General features: G+C 37.3%; 1 protein-coding gene across 2 annotated transcripts in view; it reads left to right on the plus strand.

The window, feature by feature from the left end:
- The window catches only part of DIAPH3 (diaphanous related formin 3), a 558,347-nt gene that overhangs the window by 121,596 nt on the left and 422,955 nt on the right, over positions 1–13,796 (plus strand). Inside the window, exon 5 of one of the 2 annotated variants that reach the window (XM_036299517.1) lies at positions 6,561–6,691. In XM_036299517.1, the coding sequence (XP_036155410.1) occupies positions 6,561–6,691 (131 nt within the window). Of the gene's footprint in view, positions 1–6,560; positions 6,692–12,137; positions 12,230–13,796 lie in introns of those variants that run through there. The other variant, XM_036299518.1, reaches the window with a different exon arrangement.

Below are 13,796 nucleotides of genomic sequence, written 5' to 3' on the forward strand. Positions count from 1 at the left end.
TTGTGGATTCTCCATGGTTGTATAGAAATCATTTAATTATTTTAAAAAAGAAAGAAAATCAGTTCTTCAGTGTTTTCCACTGGTAACTTGAGGTATGGTATATTTTTAATTTGTCATAAAATGGTATTTGGTATTACTCTGCAAACAAATAAATAAGATAAAACAGTAAAGATACATACACCGAATAATTCTTACACCTGAATTGACATGACATTGAAGGCATTGAGGCAGGGACCGAAGAATTTGTTCTAAGAAGGATCAAAGGAAATGGTAACTAATTACCTTTACTGAAATAATGTTTGGTTTTAGAGAAATAGAAATGGTAAGGGAAATCCTATATTATAAAGATGTAAAATGCAAATGGTCGTTATGCAGTGAGTGCCGCATACCGACCAGGTCATGGATCATCAGGAGGGTGGGGCAGTGAGCTACAAGCAGAAGGTGGAGAGCTATAGGAGGGGGCAGGGCAGCAAGCTATGAGGGGGAGCAGGGGGGGAGAGGGGCTGGTGGAGCTTCAGGAGGGCAGGGCAGTGGGTGGAGAGCTACTGGAGGGCGGCAGCGAGTTACTGGCATACTGATTCGTGCGCAGGGCTACTAGTAAGTAATCAAGTGAATGTTATGTTTTATACCTTAGAATATATTTAATAAAGATTCTGACAAGAATAATGTATGTACTTTCTGTTCTGCATTCAATGTTTTAGAATAAAGTTTACTAAGGGATTAAAAAAGATTTAAAAATTATGTTGGATAAATACCCTTCTAATTTTCATGATGTCAGGCAGACATCCTTATCTCAGTAATGTGTTTGATATCACAGGTGATAAAGCTTTCTAAGCATTTTCATGTTTATGGCTAATGGACTTGTAGATATGAGCTTCCTTTTCTTCTCTCCTCCTACTTTCCACTTCCTTTGAAGTTATGTAAAATAAAAGAAACATAAGAGCTGTGCTTAAACAGAATATTTCATGTAACATAATATTTTCTTCCTCAATTTCCTTTCTTTTATACCTATATTTTGATAGTAATATAATAAAAGGGGGCGGGAATTGTGCTGAAAGCAAATTTCCCAATTATTTGGTCCGTTTTCTATGTCTTTAATTTGAAATATTTTCTTCTGATTAAGCATTCGTTTTTTTCAGAATTGTTTTTTAAACGTTGTTTCTTGTTTTAATCCTCAGTCTTTGTATACTTTCCATTTTATTATAACCTCATTCATTCATTGAATGCCAACATTTTACAGTGATGAGTTAGGCAGAGGCGGACATGCCCTAGTAGTTGCATTCTAGGGGAGAGGAAGGCCTCACATACAGAGGTGCTGGCGTTTGCTGACAGGCTTCTTACTTCTAGGAGACGTGACTTCCCAGCTCATTGCTTTTCTTCCTGTCACTACCACTGCCATAGTTTATTTCCTTCACTTTATCACTCCCAGTGATTTTTGTTTTTCCACCCAATCTCAACCACTCCTTATCTTGGATAGTAAAATGCAAACGTCCTTTCCTATGTACTTAACATTCCCACTTTAAGAATTCTATAACCCTTTTAGAACTGCTAATTCATTTGATGCTGGTGTAATAACCTGGTTGTTACAAATAATATAGGCATGCCATTTACACAGCTGTCCGAAAAGCTGCATTTAACATTCCCAGGTCTGTTCTCCCATGATTGATAGGGGAAGGGACTGGCTAAGGCAGTTTAGACGCATGTCCAGTAAGGTCTGAGTGACATGGGAAAATGCTTGCCTGTCAATCACACCCGGAAACAGGTAATTGGGCATGGCCACTGCAAACTCGAGAAGCCTGAATATATAAACTTCCAAACAAGGAAGTTCGCTGTCTCTTGGCTCCAGGGCACTGTGCACCTGTGAGTCCTGTTGCAGGGGCACGCTCCCCTGCGCCACATGGCGCACGGCCATGTTGGACTCCACAAACGGACGAATAGACTTTAAACTGGCCTGAATGCTGAACTGTACCCAGCTGCAACAGGAGATGGAAGCTCTGGACATTGGCCTTGTTTCTGGCTCTGCTGAACTCCTAGCTGCCTCCCTTTCAGGACTGCCTTGGAGGAAATGGAACATTGGAGACTGAGGAATGTAACTCTACGCTAATAAAATCTTCCACATACCATCTACCCATGGGAGCTTCTGAAAATGCTTCTTTCAGCTGTGCTCCAAGAACCTCCACCTCATTCCTACCAGTGACTGGGGAGTTTAATTCTTCAGAAACACATGGCTCTATGATTTTTTATGTTTAGTGTCTCCTCACCCTCACCATGCCTTTACTTCTCTCCTTATGAAACTTAGGCACACAGTCCTTTGTTCTCTTGCATAAACCTTGTCTCTTTATATAAACTCTGCCCTTGGTTAAACTTCCCATCTCCTTTCCATTTGCACCTCAGCACAGCATGCATTTAGGAGGAAGCATGTAGCCATACTGACTGGTGGTTCCCTAATGACCACAGTTGACCAACATGCAAATAATACATACCTTAACAGATATCAGACCGTGTCATTTTCTGAAAATGATTTCATATCTTCGCATACTTCCAGTTCTGCATTTTTACTGTTAGCTGATTTTATTACTGCTTCTATCACTGAACATTGGGGAAGTAGACCTGCCATACCTCACTTCCTAATCACCAGATCTAACACTTGACCTGAATCTGTTCCCTTTGATTCTGTTTTTGCTCTTCCTATATTGATACACTTTTCCTGCAACTGTGTAAGGTCAATCTTTTTTCTTATATAGTAGGTCACTTTCTCTGTCATCTACTCAATTTTTTTTTTGTTCACTTGTTTGCTTTTTTGCATCTATAACTACCCTCTACATCATCAATTTCTTCCCTTTTGCTTGGTCATTCATTCCCATCAGCATACAAACATGGTTTAGTCCCCTCCCCCAGTAACACCACAGCTACTGCCCCAATTTTTGCTCCTTTTTTACAGAAAATTTCTTCAGAGTGGTACATTGTTTTTCTTGCTTTCCCCCATAAAGTTCTGATCAGGCTTATCTCCAATCTACCTGCCAAACTGATATTGACAAGGTCACGGTGATTAGTAGATGGTGACACCATTCATTTATTTGTTGAGACCAAAAGCTTTGGCATCATCTTTAAATTCTTTTTCTTTCACATGTCACATCCAAACTATCAGCAAATCTTGTCTGATCCAACTTCATGTTGAGTAACTCTCTGTCTTCCATCACAGGCATCTTATACCTGGCTACTGTCAACTCGTGAGCAAACAATATGCTAGCCTTCTTATTGGCCTCCTTGTTTCATGTTTTTTCATTTATGTTTGTTGCCACACAGGACTTAGAATAATAATAATAAAAAAAGAGCTTATTAGATCTTTTCTCTGCTCAGTACCCTCCAGTAGTTTTTCACTCACTCAGAATAAAGCCTAAAGTACTCACTGTGGTTTGTAAGACCATATCAGTGGCTTACAAACTTTTTCTTAAATGGTCAAGATCATAAACATTTTAGGCTTTGTATATCCATAGAGCCTCAGTTGCTGCTGCTTTGTCTTCCCCCTCCCTTTTCTCCTGCGCCTCCTGTTCTGTCTTTATAAGCTTCTTAAAATGTAAAAAGTATGCTTAGCTCAAGAGTCATGCAAAAACAGGTGGCACTCAGACTGTAATTTTTCCATCCCGTCTCCTCTTTTGTCTGTCTTTGTCATCTATAACTCTGTCATGCTCACTGGGATTCAAATGTGTCTTCTTGCTCTCCTTTGAATATACCATTCCTGCCTTAGGGCTTTGTGTTTGCTTGGAATATCCATCTCCCAGATTTCCCATGTCCCCTCCTCTTTACTCGGGTCTCTGCTCAAATGTTATTTTTTACAAAAATGTCACTAGCTCAAACTGGTAACTTTAATTAATTAATTTTAATTCTTATACGAGGATTTTTCCCCCCATTGCTTTTCTCAGAGAGAGTGGAAAGAAGGGAGGGAGGAGGAGAAGGAGGAGAGGGAAGAGGAAGAGGAGAGAGAAACATCGATGTGAGAGAGACACATGGACTGGTTGCCTCACACTAGTGCCCTGGGGGTGGGAGCGAACCCGCAACCCAGGTACCTGCCCTTGACCGGGAGTTGAACCCACGACCCTTCGGTGTGTGGGCTGACTCTCTAACCCAGTAATGGCGAACCTATGACACGCGTGTCAGAGGGGACATGCGAACTCATTTTTTTGGTTGATATTTCTTTGTTAAGTGGCATTTAAATATATAAAAGAAATATCAAAAATATAATTCTTTGTTTTACTATGGTTGCAAATATCAAAAAATTTCTATATGTGACACGGCACCAGAGTTAAGTTAGGGTTTTTCAAAATGCTGACACGCCGAGCTCAAAAAGTTCACCATCACTGCTCTAACCACTGAGCACATCAGCCAGGGCTCAAACCTGTAACTTTTTTTTAAAATTTTTTTTAAATTTATTTTTATTGCTTAAAGTATTACAAAGAGTATTACATATGTCTCCTTTTTTTCTCCCCCTTGACAATACCCCGGCCTCCCCTACCCCCCAGTGTCTTATGTCCATTGGCTATGCTTATATGCATGCATACAAGTCCTACAGTTGATCTCTTACCTCCCCCTCTCGCCCCCCCAACCCTCCCCAGCCTTCTGGCTGTAGTTTGACAGTCTGTTCGAGGCAGCTCTGCCTCTGTATCTGTTTTTGTTCATCAGTTTATAATGGTCCTTATCCATAAATGAGTGAGATCATGTGGTATTTTTCTTTCGTTGACTGGCTTATTTCACTTAGCATAATGCTCTCCAGTTCCATCCATGCTGTTGCTAATGGTAAGAATTCCTTCCTTTTTACAGCAGCATAGTATTCCATTGTGTAGATGTACCATAGTTTTCTAATCCATCCATCTGCTGATGGGCACTTAGGCTGTTTCCAGATCTTCGCTATGGTAAATTGTGCTGCTATGAACATAGGGATTCATATATCCTTTCTGATTGGTGTTTCTGGTTTCTTGGGATATATTCCTAGAAGTGGGATCACTGGGTCAATCGTAACTTTTAAATAGCTACATTCCCTATCACTCTCCTTCTTTCATCTTCCCATTCAAGTAGATGGCACCATATTTTGGCTTAGACTAAAAACCTAGAAGTCATCTTTGACTTTTTTTTTTTTACATCTGTATCTACATCATGTAAACAAGATCTGACACATGGTAGACATTCAACATATCCTTTAAATAATAAATGTAAAAGTTATTTTAATACAGAGTGGTGAGCCTTTTGAAAAAAAGGAATCCATTGAGGTGGGGGCTCAGTTTATGTGGCTCATAAACGGTCTGTCCTGGGAAGTTAGTCTCAGCCAAGATCTAACTGGTACCTAGGAGTAGGCCTGTGCAAGGCTGGGTCTATGATGGTGAGGTCTTGGTAAGAGGCAGGAACCTCAGGGGACAATGCAGAAGCCTTTAGGCAATTTATTGCCTAATAAATTGTTCAAGCTAGAAAAACTTTATATAACTGAAATAAAGAGATATTTTTTAGCCAATGAGTTTAGTCTGTTTTTCTCAGTGTTTATTGGAAAAATCTACTTGCTGCCCACTTAAAATGTCCACCTTTAACCCCATGCTCTAATGAAACACACCAAAAATTAACATCTCTGCTTCCATGTCTTAAACTAAAATATAAAATGGTCCTACAGAAAAAATTGACAGGTTGGTTTTGGTCTGTTATATAAATGGTGGAACCATACTATGCATTTTTTTGTTTGACTTCTTTAACTCAACATATTTTTTTGGATTCATTTATTTTGTTGCATTATTAGTAGTGAAATTTTGTTGTTGTGTAGTATTCTATTGTATGGACATAACCAAACTTGAATGCTCTTTACGCAGGCCATTTCTCAGGGTTGCATTTACAGTGGGTAGCCTTAGAAGTGAAGTTATATTTGTCTATGGATAATAAGCAGGCTTGTTACTGCTCACTATAAAAGTGGTGAATCCCCAGAGCTCAGTGTTCTTCCCTGTGACGCAATCCACGGCATGTGAAGGCATCCATCACCTCTGGGGACTCTGCATCATCCCTGTGGGAGTGGGTGGGTTGGGGAGTGAATATATGCATAGTAAAGTTTTTGACTCTCCCTTAGGATTCTTGTGTTTTCTGTCAGCATCCATGAAACAGGAGCAGGCAGGCTAACTTAGCTTGTATGTAGGATAAAATCTCAGGCTTTTTGTGTTGTTTGGGATATTCATTTTAATAGGGTCATTCTTATATTAGTTTTGTTATTTGAGTGCGCCTAAAATATATCAGTATATTTTAAAATACTTTTTATGATATGCATTTATTGTTTTTCATATTTTTTATTTGAAAAGTAGTCATTTTAATTTGCAAATGTTTTGATATTATGTTACTATCTTTTATGGCTACCATGGATTATGAATTTATGGATTTATGGGCGCAGGTAAAGAAATCATCCTCGCAAAGTAATACTTATCCGAATAGTTGTGTGCAGCCATTAATATGAAAGGTGGGGCTAATGAAATTGTTATTTTAATGGCTAATCTTTACACAATATGAATTAAATTTTTTTTTGACTTATTTTACAGGGAAGTCTTAAGAGGAATCGGCAGATCTCACCTCAGGAATTCATTCATGAACTAAAAATGGGGCCTGCAGACGAGAGACTTGTAACGTGCCTGGAGTCACTTCGAGTTTCTTTGACTAGTAATCCTGTGAGGTAATTCCTATATCTGATCATCATTGGGCATGTTACTAAATTAATCAGTTGTTATAAATCTGTCATTTTTACCTAATACTTCTATAATTAGTAGCCAGTATAGCACAATAACCACCCAAGGTATAAATTGAATGCATAATATTTCTGTGTGTGAAGAAATTTAGTCTCAATTGTACTTTTGTATTTATTACTGAGTAATAGATAGCCCATGGTCTTTTAAAAAACTCACTCTTTTCCCCTTAGAATTTTTAAAAACCTAACCTATTTTTTTTAAAAGAAAACAGTGATGATTAGAAACTACTAATCTAATGTCATTGAGTTTCATTCTGAATTTTGGTATTGCATATGAATTGGCTCTTCTTGTTTGACATAGCAAGAAGTACCATGGATTTTTTTTTCTCTTTCATTTTTTGGAAATGGCTGTGTTAGGATAGTGTTATTTAGCAAATAAAATCTGAATGTTACATATGCTTATACTAAAACAGTTGATTTTCTGAAATACAAATTTAACTATCTGGCAACATTACTAAATCAATTTTTTGACTCTTTAGTTGAGCATATTCTTAAACATTTTCAAGCAGAAGTTTTTATAAAATATCTGAGCAGTAATATAATTAGAATTTCATAGCTCCAAGTGCCTAAGGTAGATCGGTTTTGACTTTATTCTATGTCAAAGCTTATTTCTTCATAACAATGTACCTGCATGTGTGTACATGATGAGGGTGTGTGTGTATACATTCATGTATATTCCAAGGGCTAGAATGACAAATTATGACTGATTGTTAGTATGTAAAAGAATCTCTGTGATATCCTACTTTTTGCAGACATTTCTGTAGTTAGGCTACTGTATGAAAAAGTCCTTGACTTTTCCTACAACAAGTATTTCAGTACAGTACAAGTATTTAAAACAGAGGGGCCCTGCCTGCTAAGTCATGAAAGTGAGGTTTAACTAAGGAGTGTGAACTGTGAACAAAGAGTCTTTACTTACTTCAACTTTATTTTTTCATATTTTGCCACTTCCAATCCGTTTTCTAGACTGAAAACTAATAGTGGGCAAGAGACCAGGGACTTGATATATTTTATTTACCTCTCTTTATTAGACCATGCTTACCAAGATTTGTGGATTGAAACAATGAGGTTTGATTTTAGCCTGCTTACGTCTTACCTTCCCTAATGATAGAAACTAAGTGGAATTAGGCTTTTATTTAGAGACATAGTCATACATGAAGAGCCCTAGCTTCTAACGTTTTCTGTACCTGTAAAATTTATTCATTTAACAAATAATCATTGAGCACCTGCTACTTTTATAGTACTATATTAGGTGTGGAACTTGAGAAAATAGCAAAGCTGATTCAAGCCCTGTTCCTGTGGAGTTTAAATTAGGAAGAGGGTATTTTGGGGTTGATTGGGGAAATATACTCATTTCTCAGTTTATCTGGCAGCCACTGGGCACTGGAGTTATTCATGGCTTTTCAACATAATTAAAAGTAGACTTTACCTTTTCTTGTTCATCTTCATCTTTTGAGTAGGTGAATATGATAGCAAAAGAACAACTGAAAGGGTTTTATGTATAAATTCATGCACATTGTAATAGATACAATTATTTTTGTGATTTTACCTAAAAACACTGGGAAACAATGCTACATATCTCTTTCATTTCAACTCCCCTCCCCTCCCCTCCATCAAACACTTACAGAAATATTTCCCCAAGAATGGCCAGTTCTAGAATATCTTATATAATAAAAGGCTAATATGCAATTAGACCGAACGGCAGAATGACTGGTTGCTATGATGCGCACTGACCACCAGGGAGCAGATGCTCAATGCAGGAGGTACCCCCTGGTGGTCAGTGCGCCAGAAGCCGGGCTCACAGCTGGTGAGTTCAGTGGTGGTGGCAGGAGCCTCTCCCGCCTCTGCTGCAGCACTAATGGTGTCTAACTGACGGCTTACGGGGAGTGGGCCTAAGCTGTCAGTTGGACATCCCTTGAGGGCTCCCAAGGGCGCTGTGAGAGGGCACAGGTTGGGCTGAGGGACACCCCCCCCCCCCCCCCCAGCGCATGAATTTCATGCACCGGGCCTCTAATATTATTAAGAATCCACAAGTGATGTGGATATTTCCTAGGTAGTTTTTTTAATAGAAAGGAATAGCAAATCTTATTGGATAATTTTTTTCTGAAATCATAGCACTTTATGGAGACAGAAAATTGAGAAGATACTTGAGAATATTTTTGTGTCTAGTGCTCTGATTAGAAGAATGACTTAGCTGGACATGTACAGCTGGACATGTACAACTGAAATTATGCCTATCAGACCTTTGGACTTTGCTGTCAGTTATGTATCTGTTGATAAAGTTATTGGTTTTTTTTTTTTATTGTTGTTGTTAATCCTCACCTGAGGATATTTTTTCCATTGATATTTAGACAGAGTGGACGGGAGAGGGAGAGACAGAGAAACATCGATGTGAGAGAAACACATCCATTGGTTGCCTCCTGCACACGCCAACCAGGGCGCAGATCAAGTCTGCAACCAAGGTACATGTCTTTGACCAGGATCGAGCCTGGGACCCTTTAGTTCTTGGGCCGAAGCTCTAATCACTGAGAAAAACAGGCTAGGGCAAAGTCAGTTTTTCTTATTTTCTCTTATATGTACAGTATGTGAGTAAATTCCAAGAGAGAAGTAGTTCTGATTTTTATAAGCTTTTGAGATCATTGTATGACCTATGGTATTACTGAGAAAATTAGAGTTGAAATTCTTTAATGTCTGTGAATAGAGTTGAAAAAGAAACAAGTGAACTGATTAATGGTGGCTCTCCAATGCTGTATCAGGATTTATTTAAATCAAACAATCAAGGAAAAGGTAGGAGGCACCATCCTCTCCACCTACCCCCCACCGCCATTAGAGGCAATATTTTTAGAGCCATTCATCAACTTCTGAAACTGCCTAACTGTTATGAGTCATATCAAACTTTTACTATCGGGATAGTGAATTATGTAAAACCCATTGCTTTATATACCAGATTATTTGCCTTGTTTTAAGAAGAGTTGATTTGAAGATTATGAAGTTCTTGCTTGAAGTTTTATTGATTATTCAATATTCTTGGTGACACTTGCGCACTAAAAGATAAAATTGCTTTATTTTTGAAATGCTAGAGAAGAAAGTAAGTTCTTCAAATTATCAAAATATTGCTTTTAGTGGATCTTGACATAGTCAGCAATTACATTTAAGCTATCAAACATGTTGAGGTGGAAACATAAAAAGATAGACACTAACATCATTATGATGGATATCAAGCATTTTAGTTCATACCCTTCTATGCATAGAGCAAAGTAATTATAGAATGCATCTTCATTTTCTAAATTTGATGCAGCTGTCAAGGATGAGATTTTTTCTCTTAGAAAATCCAGTCTTATCAGGTCTTTATGTTTTATGATTTTAGACATTATTTTCCTTTTCTTGTGGTTAATATTTTCAAGTTTACAAGAAGTATTTGTACATTATGAAGTTTATCTTTTGTTAAAAGGTTTCAGTGGAGGTTTTGGAACTAAATCTGATTAAATTAATAACTAATAACTTCCAGAAAATCAGTTTAGAAAAATTTGCGGTTAAAATATATTTGTTTACTGCAAAGCCAGTGAGCAGCCTTAGCATGTCAATGTTCCATTTAATCAGTGTCATGTTTGAAATCTACTTTTTCTCCTTTGCTGGGCTTGAGAACACAAAGCTGGTGGAGGAGCTTGACTTTGGTGTTGATGTTTGTTTTGTGCCATGTGCCATACGTGTGGTAGAAAAACTTGTGGCAAGCAGTGCAATCAGTGTACACATTGGCATCAACATGAGTTGAAGAAAAAAATTAAGACCAAACATGCTTTTCTATGCTTTTTTTGTGTGATTTTTTAATTATTTGTTTTTATTTACAATATTATAAAATAGCTATCATTATTGAGTTATACTACAAATATGTGTTTATATGTTTACAAACACATATGTACTCATCATTCTTTTAGATTCTTGTATCTTTTTTTCCCTATGATTATTTTACTTTTGCTTCAGGTACACCATTAAGTTCCCTTGATGAAAGTCTGCTAATGGTAAAACTCTCTTTTATTTGTCTGACAATGACATTATATTTGGAGGATAGTTTTCCTAGCATATAAAATTGAGAGTTTTTAAGTTTCTCTTCTTAGTACATTGAAGATATTATTTTCTCTTCTGCCTTTCATTACTGTTTTTGAGAGGGCTGGTTGCTCTTTATTGAAAGCTCTATTTTTTTTCCCCCCCAGTATATCTGCCTTTAGATTTTATGATTTTTTAAAAACAAAACATAGATTTTTAGAGAGAGAAGAAGGGAGAGAGAGAGAGAAACACTTCAATGTGAGAGCAGAATATTGATCTGTTGCCTCCTGCACATCCCCCACCGGGGATCGAGCCCACAACCCCAGCAAGTTCCCTGACCGGTAGTTGAACTTGCAACTTTTCTATGCATGGGACGATGCCCAACCAATTGAGCCATAGTAGCAGGGCTTTTATGATGTTGCTTTCTTTGTTCTATAGTTTCATGTGTCTAGATGTAATTTTTCTTATTTATCCTGCTAATTTTGGAGGGCTTCCTGAATATGCTTGTTGTCTTTCATAAATTCAATAAAAATTTCAACTATTATCTATTTGAATATTGACTCTATTTTTCTATAATTTTGTTTATGTTAGGCCTTTCTACTGCATATATCATTATTTCCTAACCTCTTTATAGTTGCCATCTCTTTATCGCTCTACTCCATTCTGGATTTATTTTTTAAAGCTCTTCCAGTTTCCTAATTGATTCTTCACCAATATCTAATCTGTTTAATTTATACATTGTATTTTAAATTCTATTATTTTAATTTTATTCCTATAATATCCCTTTTGCTCTGTTTTAAAACTCCTTGTCATTTTTAATAATTTTGTGCTTCTTATTTTTAATACCTTTTATTTGTTTAAACATATTAAATAGTTTTATTTTATATTCTATGTCTATAATTCTAGTAAATGAAGGTTTCCGAGTTCTAATCTTGGTGTTGCTTTTTTCCTTTCCACCTTTTGTCATAGCTTGTTTCTTTGTGTATTTTGTAATTTTAGAGTGTGACCTCCTGTTCCTTATAACTTTTTCTTTGAGATTTATTTTGAAAATACATTCTGTTAGATTGAATTAATGTCTTTCTGCTCCTGGGAGCATAGGGATACTAATGACCTGGTACCAGCTTAAACTACATTTATTGGCTTGTTGACAAAAGAATGTCCAGCCTATAGAAAAGTCTTATAAGAGTTTATTTGAGCCAAAATTGTGAGACATGTCCAGAAGCACAATCTCAATAGATTGAGAAAATGCTCAAGAAAATGACAATTTTGCAGCTTATTTTATACATTAGAACCGAAGGAGAAGACGGAAAGAAAGCACATGAAATCCATTGGTGGCTGATTAAAAGGGTGGAAGCAAGCAAAGCAGGGAAATCTCTATGGCTGGAAAGAAAGCCAAATGGAGAAACAGATATTTCTATTACATTGGTGGGTAAAGGATAGTTAATAATTAATATTTACAGAACATAGAGATGGTATGCAGGCAACAAGAGAACAATGAGGGCTTCTCTGGTCTCCTGATCTGGTTGTGTGGTGCTGGCCATTCTGCCTTCCAGGGATAGGAAAAGAAAATTACCATGGCATTTCAAAGGTATGTTGTCATAGATGCACGAAGACGATAGATAAGCTCATTTAAGGTAAAGAATGAAACAGGCCTAGGATATGACTTTGCACCAGGACCCATTTTAATTAGCAGTTTTTATCTTCAGACAATCCTACGTGTCATCATGTTTGTAAAGCCTGCCTTGTGCCATCTGCATGTCCCCTCCTGAGCATGGCAGATTTACTGTATGGCCCCTTTTTCATTCATAGTCTTGAAGGTTTTCTTTCTTTGTTTTTTGACCACACAGTATCTTACATGTGTCTGACTAGGATTATGAATTAGAACAAATTTTCCTTGCTATCCTCATTAGGTGAAGGTGAAGCCTTGTTGAGTACAGTAATCTTGGTTGTAGGTCATTGCTTTTTATCACGGAATATTTTGTGGCAATACCATCTGGCCTGCAAAGTTTCTGTTGAGAAATCAGCTGATGGTCTTATGGGAGTTCTGTTATTTGTAATTAACTGTTTTTCTCTTGCTGCTTTTAAGATTTTCTCTTTGTCTTTAACCATTGGCATTTTAATTATGATGTGTCCTGGTGTAGGCCTCTTTGGTTTCATCTTGTTTTGGACTCTGTGTTTCATGGACTTGTATGCCTATTTTGTTTTTTTTTCCAAGTTAGAGAAAAGTTTTCAGTTATTGTTTCTTCAATAGATTCTTAATCCCTTGCTCTCTCTCTCCTACTTCTGGTTCTCCCATGATAAGAATGTTGTTAAGTTTGATGTTGTTACAGATATCCCTTAAACCAGTGGTAGCCAACCTTTCGGACATCACGACTGCCATTGGTCTGCAGACCACCAGTTGGCAACCACTGCCTTAAACTATCCTCGTTTTTTAAATTCTTTTTTTCTTTTTGCTGTTCTGATTGGGTGTTTTCAACTACCTTCTCTTGCAAATCTCTGATTTAATTTTGTGCTTCACCTGATTCCTTCTAATGCATTCTTCATTTCTGACTGGTCCTTTTTTTTATGGTTTCAGTTTTTGTTTTTTGTTTTTCCATCCCCAAAGTTACTATCTTTGTTGAAATTTTTACTGAGATCATCTATTTTTTCCCTGAGTTATTTGAACATCTTTATAACTAGTGCTTTGAATTCTGCATCTAATAGATTGCTTACCTCCTGGCTGAGAGAAGTTCAGCCAGCATATAAGTTGGTTGGGGCTGATTCTCAGGGAATCACCAGGATGCTGCGAGTTTGATGGTGACTCATATTTAAAGCCCATCAATTCCTGCAGGCTGGGTTGGGGGAGAGCTCAACAAAGTTGTAATGGCTTCCTGAAGCCAGCAATTTAGTTTATTCCTGGAGCTTTTGCAGTTGCTGCCCAGCCTTGCAGCTCAGAATAAGTGCTTCCTTCAGCCATTAATTTCATGTTTGGGCCCTTTAAGAAGAACACGTG

The sequence above is a fragment of the Myotis myotis genome, unplaced genomic scaffold (assembly GCF_014108235.1).
Source record: "Myotis myotis isolate mMyoMyo1 unplaced genomic scaffold, mMyoMyo1.p scaffold_m19_p_3, whole genome shotgun sequence".
In the NCBI taxonomy this organism is placed as follows: Eukaryota; Metazoa; Chordata; class Mammalia; order Chiroptera; family Vespertilionidae; genus Myotis; species Myotis myotis.